Here is a 13,602-nt window from a genome sequence, read left to right on the forward strand (position 1 = left end):
CACTCACCATGAGCTTACATGCTAATAAGGGAGATAACAAGTATGTACGTGTGTGTATGTGTATCTGTGTATCATGAACATAAAAGCAAACAAACACAGCATCTACAAAGTAGTTAAATACAAGGTAGCTTAGGAAGGAGGGTACTAACAGTTGAAGGAATCAGGAAAGGTTTCATGCTGAAGATGGTGCTTGAGCTGTGTCTTAAAGGAAAAGAAGGAATCTATGAGGTGGAATTAAGGAGAAAATGTGTTTCAGTTATAGGGGGTGGCCAGTAGAAAAGCAAAGAAAGAGGAAATGTAGCATTGCATGTGAGGGTTATCATCCTTGTAGAGAAGAGAGAGGGACAGTGAGGTGGCCAGTTAGAATGCCAGGCCTGGAATCAGGAAGACTCATCTTCATGAGTTAAAATCTGGCCTCAGACACTTGCTAACTGTGTGACCCCAGGCAAGTCACTTACCCCTGTTGCCATCAGTTTCCTCATCTGTAAAATCAGCTGGAGAAAGAAATGGCAATCCACTACAATTTTTTTTCCCAAGAAAACCCCAAATGGGGTCATGAAGAGTCAGACATGATGGAAAAATGACTGAACAACAGCAGAGAGGAGAGACATAAAATATTATTTAGTTGAATAAACCATCTTCCCTCTGTTATCTCTTATTCTTGTAATATACATCCCCAATAGCAGTCTTGTCCTTTTTGCCCCTAATATGGATTTTTTAGTTTTCCAGGTTATTCAGTCATGTCTGATTCTCCATGACCCCATTTGAGGTTTTCTTGGCAAAGATACTGGAGTGGTTTGCTATTTCTTTCTCCAACTCATTTTACAGTTGAAAAACTGAGCAAACATAGTTAAGTGACTTTCTCAGGGTTCACAAAGCTACTAAGTGTCTGAGTCCAGATTTGAACTTGGGTGTTCCTGACACCAGATCTGGTGCTCAATCCACTGTACTACTTAGCTGTCCCCAACATGAATAAAAACACTTGAAAGAAATTCTTAGTTTTTGTTTTTTTGTTTTTTTTTGGCAAGTGTTGGCTGTTGCTGGCCTTAGGCCTTCCTGACAGGTCCCCATCATTGTTTTATATTTGCCTTTGGATACCGTAGCATTGCCTTCATCCTTTCAAATATAATCTCATCAGATATACAGTCATATTTCTTTTTATACATATCATTTACATCTTCCTTATTTAAATCATTTTTGGTTGTGTCTTTCAATTTTGTTTTTTAATAGTCTTCCATGGCTTTTCAGCCAACCCAGAAATTAGATTTGGAAGGGATTTCAGAAGGCATCTAGTCTAACTTCCCACACAGTGAGTAAATGTCCTTTATAGTATCCCTATCCAGTGCCCTTTTAAGACTTTCCTTGAACACCTCCAGAACTGGGCCCTTACTGACCTACTGAGTCAGTCCATTCTCTTGTTGGACAGCTCTCATTATTAGGAAGTTATTCTTTATAGCAAGCTGTAATTTGATAACCCTATTTTAAAGTCTCTTCTGTTCTAAAGTTTCAGGCCATGGGATGATGGTTATCTTTTCTCAAAACTCTTTTACTTTACTCTCAATTTCTAAAGGAGGAAAAAGCTGTGTCCATCTGGGGAAAGGGGAAGTATCAAAGATGGTAACTAGATTGCTAGTTGGGAAGACTGAGCAAGTAGTTATGCCACTAAAAGAAACAAATGAGATGGAAAGGAGAACTGGTTTCAGGAAAAAGATGATTAATTTGGCTTTGGCTGTGGTAAGCTAGGTGGCTCAGTGGATAGAGTGCCAGACCTAGAGTCAGGAAGACTCTCAAGTTCAAATCTGGCCTCTGATACTTACTAGCTGTGTGACCTTGGGCAAGTCCCTTCACCCTATTCACCTCAGTTTCTTAAACTGTAAAAATGAGCAGAAGAATGATACAGTAAAACACTCCAGCATCTCTGCTAAGAAAACCCCAAATGGGGTCATGAAGAATTAGAACATGACTGAAAAATGACTTAAAAACAACAACAAATGGTAAGCCGGAAATAGTGTCAGTATCTAATGAGAAATGTCTTTGGGGCAGCTAAGTGGCCCAGTGAATAGAGCACTGGCCCTGGAGTCAGGAGGATCTGAGTTCAAATGCCGCCTCAGACACATAACCGTTACTAGCTGTGTGACTCTGGGCAAGTCACTCAACCCCAATTGCCTCACCAAAAAAAAAAAATGTCCTCAGGCAATTGGAAAAATGGAACTAGAAGAAAGGTGAGAAGTCAGAATTAAAGACCTATATGTTTTAGAGTCATCTGCATTGAGATGGTAGTGGAAGCCATAAGAGCAGATGAGCTCTCTAAGGGAGAATGTGTATAGCAAGAGAATAGGGCCAAATACCCATATATATATATCTGTATTTTTGTTTGTTTTATTTTGAGAAATGTTTCATTGATACCTTTTGTTTTTTTTTTTTAATTTTACTTTAACTTCCTAATTATTCCCTCCTCTCTTACCATAGAACTCTCTCTTCTGATGGTAAAAAGCAGTCAAGTAAAATAAACCAATAGAGCAATTGTGACTGATAGGATATATAACATGTCTGTGTCCATAGTGCACTACCCCATGCTCCATAGAGCAAAGTAGGTGTCACTATCAGTTATCTGGAACCAAGGTTTTACATCCCACAGGTATCTTAGACTCCAAACTTTAAGGTTGCTGGAACATACCACATCAGATCACAAGTCCCACAATTTAGAGGCAAAAGGAACCTTAGAGATTGCCTAGTTCATGTTGCAGATGGAGAAATGGAGGCTTAGAAAGGTGGTGTGACCTCAAGTTTACACAGTGGCAGAGCCTGGCTTCAGGGTAGTACAGGTAAATAATTGCACAGGTAGGCACAAGTAGGCAGGTAGTTAATAAATTATTAACTGGATAGGTTTGCCCACCTTCTTTGATATATTCCTAGTTCCCCATTACATTTGCTGTCTTTCTCTAGTTCTTGGTGCTTAGTTTACTAATGTTTTCTGTAAAGAATGAACAACTGAACATTCCTGGATGTACCAGTAGTCCTTGGATTATGGCCAGTCTAGAAAAAAGTCACGGTCAGTCTTGACACAAGTGTCCTCCAGACTCCCTTCTCCCTAATTTGGGGGCAGTGTTTATTTCTGCTTGCTATGAACAAGTGAGGTCTTCTTCCTTCCTTGGGCAGGTCTGTGGCAGTCTCTGGCCTAGGGCCCTTTCCCTTGGCTCATCGCCACCCAGAAAGAAGGAGGAAGGAAGTATTTTCTTTCAACTGCATGGTTTGCGGGAATTCACTTTGTAATTCACTAATTCAGCTATAAAAAGGTTCTGTGTGCTATTCTGAAAAGCAGATTTCTGAGGTCTACCATGGTATAGCAGAGTGGGGTGGGAGCATATTTGGGAGCTTTGAAATACAACCATAAATCAAGCTAACAGGGACTTCAGAGGTTATGTAATTTCGTGTCATATATTTGCATTCAAGCATTCCAAATTCAGCAGCGAGAGGAAAGAATGTGCTGCATCCCTGGCATTTGCCATGATTGGGGAAGGGGGTTGCTGGGAGGGGGTGTGTGTGTGTTGGTGGGTGAGAGAGGATTTATTTATAACTTGAGGGTGTGATCTGATGCAGTGTGAATATTCCCTTAAACAGCTACTGTACTCAATGGGGACATCGGATGCTAAAATACAGTCTCCATAAAAATAGGCTGTACTCAAACATAGGATAATAGAATCCCAGAATATTAGAGTCAGAAAGGACCTTAGAATGCAGAAGCTGAGGACTAGAAGGGTCCTTAGTACATAGAATGTTAGCACTGGAAGAGACAATAGAGTATTGATTATCTGAGCTAGAAAAGGTCCTTAGAGGACATGTAGGAAATGGATTTGTTTTTTAATCCTTTTTTCTGTCATGGAGCCCTCTGGCAGTCTGAAGCCTTTGGATCCTTTCTCAGAATAATGCTTTTAAATGCAGAAAATAAAATGTGTAGAATTACAAAGGATATCAATTATACTGAAATACAGTAATAAAATGTTTTTAAAAACCATATTTTCATAGACCCCAGGTAAAGCACCCCTGATCTAGTCTCCTCTCATTACAGAGGAAGAAATTTTAGATAGAAAGGGGATATAATTTAGGTACAATCACACAATTAGCTAATGACAGAATGTAGTCCAGCCCCAGATCTCTAGACTCCAAGTAGTATCCTTTCAACTATATCTACTCTATTACAGAGATGGATTTGTTTTGTACCATAGCTTTGTGATGCATCTGAAGTGAGAATTTTAAAAATATTGTAACTCAGATCTTTGATGCATCAGACGTAAGCATAAACCCACTCCATCCCCGCTTCAAGGCCTTGCAATAGAAGAGCTGATCATTAGCCTTAGAAACACAGCTATATCACCATCAGTCATCCTTTTCTTTCTTTCGTAGTTAATCTGAGTGTACAGACCCAAGGAAGATCAGACCAGGAAATAAATTTATGTCTCTGTAGTCAGCCACTGGTTGGCCATGTGGTTCTTAGTCAAAGTAAGGTTTGAATTATCAAGCATGAAGGAAAGCCAAGACCCAGTTTTTGTTTTGTTTTGTTTTAGTGTTATCAGTGTAATTTTCCACTTCCTTAGTATTCATTCATCAAACCTTTAGTGACTGCCCAGGATGTGTAAGCCAGTGTAGGGATCTACAGGTGAAGGGCCAGGCTGTCTGCTTTACTTAGGGAGATATATCTCATGGAATGGTTTCAGGATTCTTCTTGAATATAAGTTTCCCATCTGAAATATTTTGGTCCATCCATATTTCTAGATGGGAAGCATGGCACGATAGATAAAGTGCTAGCCTTGGAATCAAGAATTCAATTCAATAAACATTTATTAAGCACCTACTTTAAACCAGCCACTGTGCTGAATAATGATGATACAAATAAGAAAAAGAAAATCAGCTCTTGCCCTCTAGGAGCTTACATTCTAATTGGGGAAGACAACATATGAAAGGAATCTGGAATCTGGAGGGGGGACTATAGGGGTTAGCTGGCAATGAGACATGTTCCATGGAGTTGAAACCAAGCAGAACTATATGTAGAAAGTAGAAGTGAAGATCTGAGTTCAAGTACTGCCTCTGATACCTACTGGCTATGTGACTGGACAAGTCACTTAACCTCTCAGTGCTCTAGGCAATTTTCTGACACTATATGTTGTCAAGAAAGGACTGACCTGTATTAGAGGGAATTTTCTCATTTGGCTATGCCCTCTGTCAAGGAAATGATAGGTCCAATTCCTATCCATCTCTCTAAGTAATTTACTCTATTAATCCAATGCACTTTCCCCACCTCACCCCACATATAGTTTATATAAATCCAGAGTGCATATAATCAATGGGTATTATTTATTATTTTCATTGTTTCATGTATGTGTGCATGTATGTGTGTGTATGTTTATACACATACATATATACATATACACACATATATACACATATTGTATATATGTATATCTACACACATACACACATTTTTCTTGACCATTGGTGGTGGTGGCCTATCTTTATTTTGTGGAGGCAATCTTTATCCAGACTGCGGTACAGTATTTCCAGCTTTACTGTTTCCTCTTCACACATTACCTCCTAATTCTTTGCCAATGTCTCTATAACAGATATTCATTTATTTTACTTAGACATGGGGTGTTGCTAGATTGGAGGGACATACTGGTGCTCAGGGATGTGGTTGGGACCTGTGCTGCCCCTGCCTTATGTTCCTCTGCCCAGTATCAACTGAGCCTGTGTCAGCCATTGCTTAAATGATTAGGCTGGAAGCTCCAACTCCTCCCCACTCCTCCTCCAGCCCCTTTTCTAGCCTGACTTCTCAGCACTGCTCATCTCTCTTGAAACAGTCCTGACATATCATTAATAGACATGTTAAGTAAGACCAAACTCATTTTTGTTGTCCAGGACCAACAGGAAAGTAGTGGGGCATAGTAGATGTACTTAATTTGATGTCAGAAGATCTGGGTTTGAATCCTTTCTCAGACACAGTTGTGTGACCATCAGTAAGTCACTTAACCTCTGAGTGCCTCAATTTCTTCATATATATTAGAATAATAGTACTTTGGGGAGATAGTATGGTCCAGTGAATAGAATGTTAAATTTAGAGTCAAAAGATGGGGTTTCAAGTCTTGACACTGTAAAATTTTCTGCTTATGTGGCTTTGGACAGTTCATTTAACTTCTTTGGGCCTCAGTTTCCTCATTTATAAAATGAAGAGGGTGACAGTAGGTGACATCTAAGGTCCATTCCCACTCTTAGTATTTAATCCTAAGACCATGGCAGAGTAAGGAGTTAATGGGATATATGCTGTCTGGGGCAGAGAAGTTGTGTGAGAACAAAAGACCCCTATGATCACTTTCATGGTATCATGACACCATGTTAACTACCCCCTTTCTAGACCATTTCTTTGTGTCCTCTGCCCACAGAACCCTGCCTTGACCCAGAATTGCCTGCCCTTTATTTTTAGCAGTTTTGACTCCAAAGTCAATATTCTATCCTCTGGACCATACTATTTCCCAAAAGTACTATCATTCTGATTTTATATATGAAGAAACTGGGGCACTCAGAGGTTAAGTGACTTACTGATGGCCATACAACTGTGTCTGAGAAAGGATTCAAACCCAGATCTTCTTTCCCTCTGTGGAGGCTTTCCTTCTAAGTGCTCCCCAATCAGTGACTCAAAGTCTTTAGAGGGTTGAGATTTAATGACTTTAAAGTGACCTTCAAAGTGGGCTGGTGAGATCAAGAAAGTCTTCGTGGAAAAGATAGGCCTTGAAGGATGGAAGTATGACAATTCAGGCCCCCTTCCCTCAAAAAGAACTAAAAATACCAAATTTGGAACAGCCCTATCAATTTGGTGACTGATGATTATTGATCTTCAAACTTGGGAAGGGGATTGAGACATGGTAAGGAAAAAGAGGTACAATTAACATGATCTGAGGGAAAGAATAATCCTAGAGAAGGTGGGTGTGGTCCAAGTGTTTAGGGTGAGGACAAAGTTCATCTAATAATCAAATCATGTAGTAATCAAATCCAAGAGTCTAGGCAGACAGTAGGAAAGGAATTTGTAACAGGAAATCGAAGCCTGGGAGATGAGCCCAGTCATGCTATAAAGGGCACAATAAATGGGGGCCAGAGGAATTTTTCTCACACAATTCCTCTGACTAAGACCATGCTATTCGGTAACAGTAGTGGCATGCTAGCCAATGTGTCAGGGGTACTGTCATCCCAGACAATTGACATTGTTTCATAAATCTTCCCTTTCAGAATAGACACATCATGTGGTCTTTCCTTTTGGGGATGAGTCAGCGTCAATCCTTCTCTAGGCCACCATGTTCTATTCTCTCTGTACAGCATTTATCAAATTTCTCTTTCTCTTTCCTTTCCTACCCCTTTGATGATCAGTCCAAGGTCTAACCAACCCAGGATTAGATTACTGTGCCATCTTCTACTTGGTATCTTCCCTCCAATCTACCTTTGGGGCTATCAGAATTAACTTCCTAACAAAAATCACTCATTTGCATGTTCCTATAGGTTTTAGAAGATATTTTTTTCTCACAATAACCCTGTGAGCTAACTAGTACAAAGAAATCTCTCCTCAAAATAGGTACAATCCATTTGTAGCAAATCTTAGAGATTTGCCCTGAGACCCTGATAAGTTAATTGACTTGTATGAAAAACTTCAAGTTCTTCAGTCTTTCCCCTACCTGGACTGCCCCTCAAGGTAGTTCAAGGATAATTATCTTAATTTCTCTGATTTAGAAAACTGTCTGGTACATGATAAATACCTAACAAAGGTTTTTTAACTGAGAGGTATAGTAGCTTGCCTACAATTCCATATCTAGTATCAGAACTAGGATTAGAACCCAGATGTCCTATTACACTCATTTAATTATTTCCCTCAGAAACTTCCTGTTGCTTTCTTTACCTATCCAAAGTTATCTCTTCCTACTCCCCAAGACAGACTCTTCATGGTAACTAGGTGGTACAGTTGATAAAACTTTTGTGCCTGAAGTTAGGAAGCCCTGAGTTCAAATCTAGCCTCAGAAACTTACTAGCTGTGGGCAAGTCATTAAACCTCTGTTTGCCTCAGTTTCTTCAATTGAAAAATGGGGATATAATAGCATCTATTTTCCAGGGTTGTTGTGAGGATCAAATAAGATAATACTTATAAAGCACTTAGCACAATGCCTGGCACGTAGTAAACACTAAATAAATGTTAGCTATTATTAGCTATTACTATTACCTGTACATTTTAAAAATCATTCTTCACCCTCCTAAATACCGACTGCACCTTAGTTTATTGTGTCTTTGGATCCTTGATGCCTTGCACAAAGTAAGCCCACATTAAGGATTTATTATTTTTTTTTTTGCTCAAGTGACTTGGTCCAGGACTCAGCCAGTGTCTGTAGCCCAGATTGTGTCAGATCCACTGTCCTTGCTATCCTTCTTTGTGAATTGTGTGGAGTCTATCCATAGGATTTGTGGAGTTGTATCTGGGTTAACCATAGGTAATGCAGGGCATTTCAGGGCAGCCCTCACTCTCTGTTGTCTTGGCTCTGTTAGTTTTAAGAATAGGTATGCGAGAGATTAGAATTTGCTCTCTCTCGGAGAACCACAGAAGAGGTGAGTAAGAAATTAGAATTTGTTACTATCACTCAGAGAACCACACCATGATGAGAGATTGACTCAGAGCTTCTTTGTGTAGTATAAACATGCCCAATCTCTCCTAAGGTGATTCCTTCCTTCATAATTGCAGAGTATAACAGTTGAAAGACGGCAGTAAATAAGACCATAGACTTAGAGCTGGAAAAGATCTTAGAGGGCCTTTGAGTCTGACTCCTTCATTTTGTGGATTTGTGGAAACTGATACACAGAAAGGTTAAGAGAATTGCCTAGGGTCACCCAGGTAGTAAGTTTCCACATACCTTAAAAGTAGTGAGAAAGCCATTGCCAAAGTATTATCATGATCAGACACTGTGGACATCCAAGTCACTTTAAAGGGTTGAGTATCAGAGGGTGAAGTGCAGGCAAAAAACAATTCAGGATCAAATAAAACTTGATGCCAGGAAGGCAGAATCAAGCACTCAGTAAATTCAGAAGATTATCTCAGTTGTGGACAGTTTGTCATACGTAGGTGCTCGGCTTTATTGACTTTCTTTTGATGGTGAATCGGAATACATTCTTCATATATCTTGGCCTTTTAAAATGCCTAGAATGCAGGAAAGTAAGAACTGGACAGATTTAAGTTGTAGTCTTCCAGGTAAAGTTTCAAGTGAGAAGTAAGTAAACATGGCATAATGATGATGAAGGCTGGGGAATATTGCTGGAAACATGATTTAATAAACTAGATTTCATTGTCTGGGGACCTCCAAGAGATTGCTTAATTGTCATTAAACAAGAAACTCTTAATGTTTTCTTTAGACTCGGCAAAGCCAGCTATTAGAAAGTAGCCATTTGGATCAAGCACAAGAAAGAATGTCTATGGTTATAACATTCTACTTGTGAAAGGGTGTTAGTGTGGAATGCTATGCTGTTAAATCAGCAGGAGTCTAAAGTCAAGTGTCTCATTCTTTTAGCTCTACTGAATTAAGGGCGGATTTGTTCATCTCACGGGCACAGCATTGATTTGGAACCTTGTGAAGAAAAATAGTAGCAAATTAAAATGATTCACACAAATTTAAATTCTTGATTTTCTTTCCCTTCAGGATTGTTCAAAATGATGTATTACCCAATAACAACCATGTTTGAGATTTATGTTTCGTAAGTGATCTCATGCCTTTCTCATGGGTAGATTTTGGGATATTTGATGAAGACAATGGCCTTTAATCAGGAGGCTGCCAATTGACTGACATGTACCCTATTTATCCTTACAATGAAGTTCGTCTTTTCAGTAGGGAAGATCATCTTGGGAAGGGTATAAGAGATCAGAGACAGTATAAAGGAATACAGACACTTGGGTCTGCATCAGGGAAAGACCACTTTAAGAATGTAATCTAATTCAGGACATTTTTTTTTTTTTGGCTAGGCAATGGGGTTAAGTGACTTGCCCAGGATCACACAGCTAGTAAGTGTCAAGTGTCTGAGGCTGGATTTGAACTCAGGTCCTCCTGACTCCAGGGCCGGTGCTCTATCCACTGTGCCACCTAACTGCCCCCTAATTCAGGACATATTACTAAAGTACCTGCTATACGCAATGAGGTGATGCTGCTCATTCATCATCCACAAACCTCTTACCTAAGATAAGGAGATGAAAATTTTTTTGAAAGAACTTGAAATATAGTAGTGAGGCAGCATTGATATAGCGGAAATAGTTCTTGAGTGAGAGTATCTTGGATCAAATCCTAGTTTTATTACTACCTATGTGACATTGGGGATGGTTGCAACCAAGGGCAGCTCAAGTCAGAAAGACTGATCTTTCTGAGTTCAAATCCAGTCTCAGACACTTACTAGCTATGTGACCCTGAGCAAGTCACTTAACCTGGTTTGCCTCAGTTCCTTATCAGTAAAATGAGCTGGAGAAGGAAATGGCAAACCACTACAGTATCTTTGCCAACAAAACCCCAAATGGGTCACAAAGAATTGTACACAAATGAAACGCCTGAACAACAACAACATGCAACCATGGACAAGTCATTTAACTACTCTAGGCCTCACTTTCTTTAACTATTAAATGAGGGAATTGCATTAGATTATCTATAAGGGTCCTTTCTGCTCCAAATTTCATAATGTTTTGAAGCTGAGATATGCTGAAATAAATTCCATTTCCTTACTTTGGAACTTCATTGTCCTTGCTTCTGAAGACCTGGTAGGGCTATTGATGATCATTACTTAAAACTCTATCCTAGAATCTGTCTAGCCCATTCATAATTTATTCTGTGCTTCAATCTAGAGTTTATTTTCTACTGTGTATTTATTATTGTTTGTGTTTTTTTTTAATTAAAGGGCATCCATACTTTTGCTCTAAAGTGGAGTAAAGTGAATTGTTAAAGATATGAGCAAAATGCCATCTATGACAGTAAAATTCAGGAAGAGATGACTTCTGACTAATGATATTGGGGAAGACTTCACAAAGAAAAAGGCACCTGAGTGAGGCCTTTATGGATGGATATAATAAATAATGGGGATGGAATTCTGAGCAAAGGGTCCAGTATGGACAAGGAGTCGAAACAAGGGAATGTAAGGGATCTGTTTGGGGAATGGCAAGCAAGTCACTTGTCTGAAAAGCAGGATATAAAAGGGAATAGTATAAGATGAGGATGTAGAGGTGATTGAGAATAGATTGTAGATGGCTTTGAATGGTAGGCTAAGGAATTTGGTCCTTATCCTATTGGCAATGGGATGACATTTGGTTGGGAGAATAACAAGAGCAGAGTAGAACAGACTGGGTTCTACAGGAATGGACGCATTCAATAAGAGTTGAAATATGTGTTCATTATTTATACAGCTATTTATAAATGATCACCTAGTGTTTTTGGACCTATTATTGGCTTATTGGAAATTCGTATAAATTAACAATCATCCTTTATTCCCCTTGATTTTCAGGACCCACGGAGCAAGCATAAGTTTAAAATCCACACTTACTCCAGTCCAACATTTTGTGATCACTGCGGCTCTTTGCTGTATGGGCTCATTCACCAAGGAATGAAATGTGACAGTAAGTGAAGTCCCCTCAGTTCTTTTCTGTCTACTTATTGGCTGCTGGAAGCAAACAAGAGGGACATGTTTGATGGGTTTGCTGTTTATGTTCAAAGTGAATTTTCTTTAGGTCAAGGTTGGGTGGTTTGGAAACAGAAATGTGATTGTTACTGTCTCCTTAGTTTAGGGTAGGACTACACCTCTTCCCTCACCCAGATATTTAAAGGCCAAGTGGATTCTGGAGCAAGGATTATTGGGAAGATTGTAACTCTTCAACAGTTTCTAGCTCTATAATTTCACCAAGGTGGGCATTCCCTGTTCCAATGCAAATGGCAATTCTTTCACACCTGTTAAGATGCTCTTTATAAATTGTGTCAAAAATAAAATCATCATCCAAGAACTTAGAGTTGTCAGATTAATGTAACCATGTGCCTATTCAGCCCCCCAATCTTTAGTGATCCCCTATTGCTTTTGTTATGAAATGAGAATGGACAGACAAAATCCCCTAGTTATCATCCTCATTTCATATTATTCTGCTCCATGTGTTCTATGTTCCAGCTAAATTAAAACTAGGAACAATTCCTGAAACCTAAACTGCCTCACTCATGCCTCAAATACAATGCCTCCTTATCTCTGATTGGGGGAGAGCATGGTGCAGTGAATAAAGTACTGGATTTGAAGTCAGAGGACCTGGGTTTGAATCCTGACTCTGCTACCACTTTAGGACCTTGGACAGTTCACTTGATCAGGACAGGTCTGAGTTTCCTCATCTGTTAGTTGAAGGGGTTAGATGCAGTGAAATACAGTGGAAAGAAAGTCAGATTTGGAGTCCTACAAGAGGACATGGGCTCAGTTCCTGGCTGTGGCCCTTATTACTTGTAAAATCACTTAACTTGGGCAAGTCTTTTAACTTCTTGGGCCTCAGTTCTTCATCTTTAAAATAAGAGACTCAGATCTAGATGAACATTAAATTCACTTCCAACTCTAAATCTATGACTTTAAGGTCCTGTCCATCTCTAAACTTATGCTCTAATGACCAACGCTCTGATGATAAGCTTCTCTTAATAATGATAATGATAATGATAGATAACACTGATATATCACTTTAAGGTTTGCAAAGTGATCTTTGTTTATTATTCTTGATGGGTTCTCGTAACAACTTAGTGAGGTAAGTGGTATTATTATCTCCATTTTACAGATGAATAGACTGAGTCAGAGAGAGGTTACGTGGCTTGCCCAGGATCACACAGGTAGTAAGCATCTGAGACTAGATTTGAACTCAGGTCTTCCTGACTTTAGGTCCAGAGCCCTATCCACTGTACCACCTAGCTGCTAACTTATAAGTATCAGATTTAGGACATCTGACTTCCAAGTTCAGGACTCTTTCTATTACACTGTTTCCTTTCACAAGAAGGTATGATTATTTCTCATCAGTCAGGACCAAGAGGTTTTAAAAGACAGTGCAGTTTAGCAATCATTTGCCATCCTTTTTTTTCCAAGCAGAAGCTGGCCTTCCTTGGGGACTGGCGCAGAGTCAGCTAGACTAGATACATTTAGCCCATGTCTGCTAGGAACCCTTGAGGGTAGGTTGAGTGACATCGTCTGGAGCACTTGGTAATTGAGAATGCCTTCATCAAGCAAAGAAAAGAGCCAACTTTTAAGGCAGAGAAGCAAACAGCTGGAGGCTCTGCAGGCAAGAGTACTTTGCTATTTCAGGGATTTGTAATTTCATCAGTGTGGGTACTCACTCCACTGACTGGTCACAGCCCCCCAAATGCAATCAATAAATAGTCTTCGAGACTGGCTGTGTCCAAAACAATGCATTTCCCTCTGGTGATCTAGGGATGACCCAGAACCCCTGTGGCCAGTCTGTAGTCATCAGCAATTACAGATAACTAGCATTGCCCTTTATACGTGGCCTTTAGTTATGCCTCTTGAGAAGTGACCTTACTGGAA

General features: G+C 39.6%; 1 protein-coding gene across 2 annotated transcripts in view; it reads left to right on the plus strand.

The window, feature by feature from the left end:
- The window catches only part of PRKCB (protein kinase C beta), a 623,945-nt gene that overhangs the window by 256,961 nt on the left and 353,382 nt on the right, over positions 1 to 13,602 (plus strand). For both annotated transcript variants that reach the window (XM_027859746.1, XM_027859745.1), the window contains exon 4: positions 11,554 to 11,665. In XM_027859746.1, the coding sequence (XP_027715547.1) occupies positions 11,554 to 11,665 (112 nt within the window). The remainder of the gene's footprint in view (positions 1 to 11,553; positions 11,666 to 13,602) is intronic.

The sequence above is a fragment of the Vombatus ursinus genome, unplaced genomic scaffold (assembly GCF_900497805.2).
Source record: "Vombatus ursinus unplaced genomic scaffold, bare-nosed wombat genome assembly UNPS02014171.1, whole genome shotgun sequence".
Lineage (NCBI taxonomy): Eukaryota > Metazoa > Chordata > Mammalia > Diprotodontia > Vombatidae > Vombatus > Vombatus ursinus.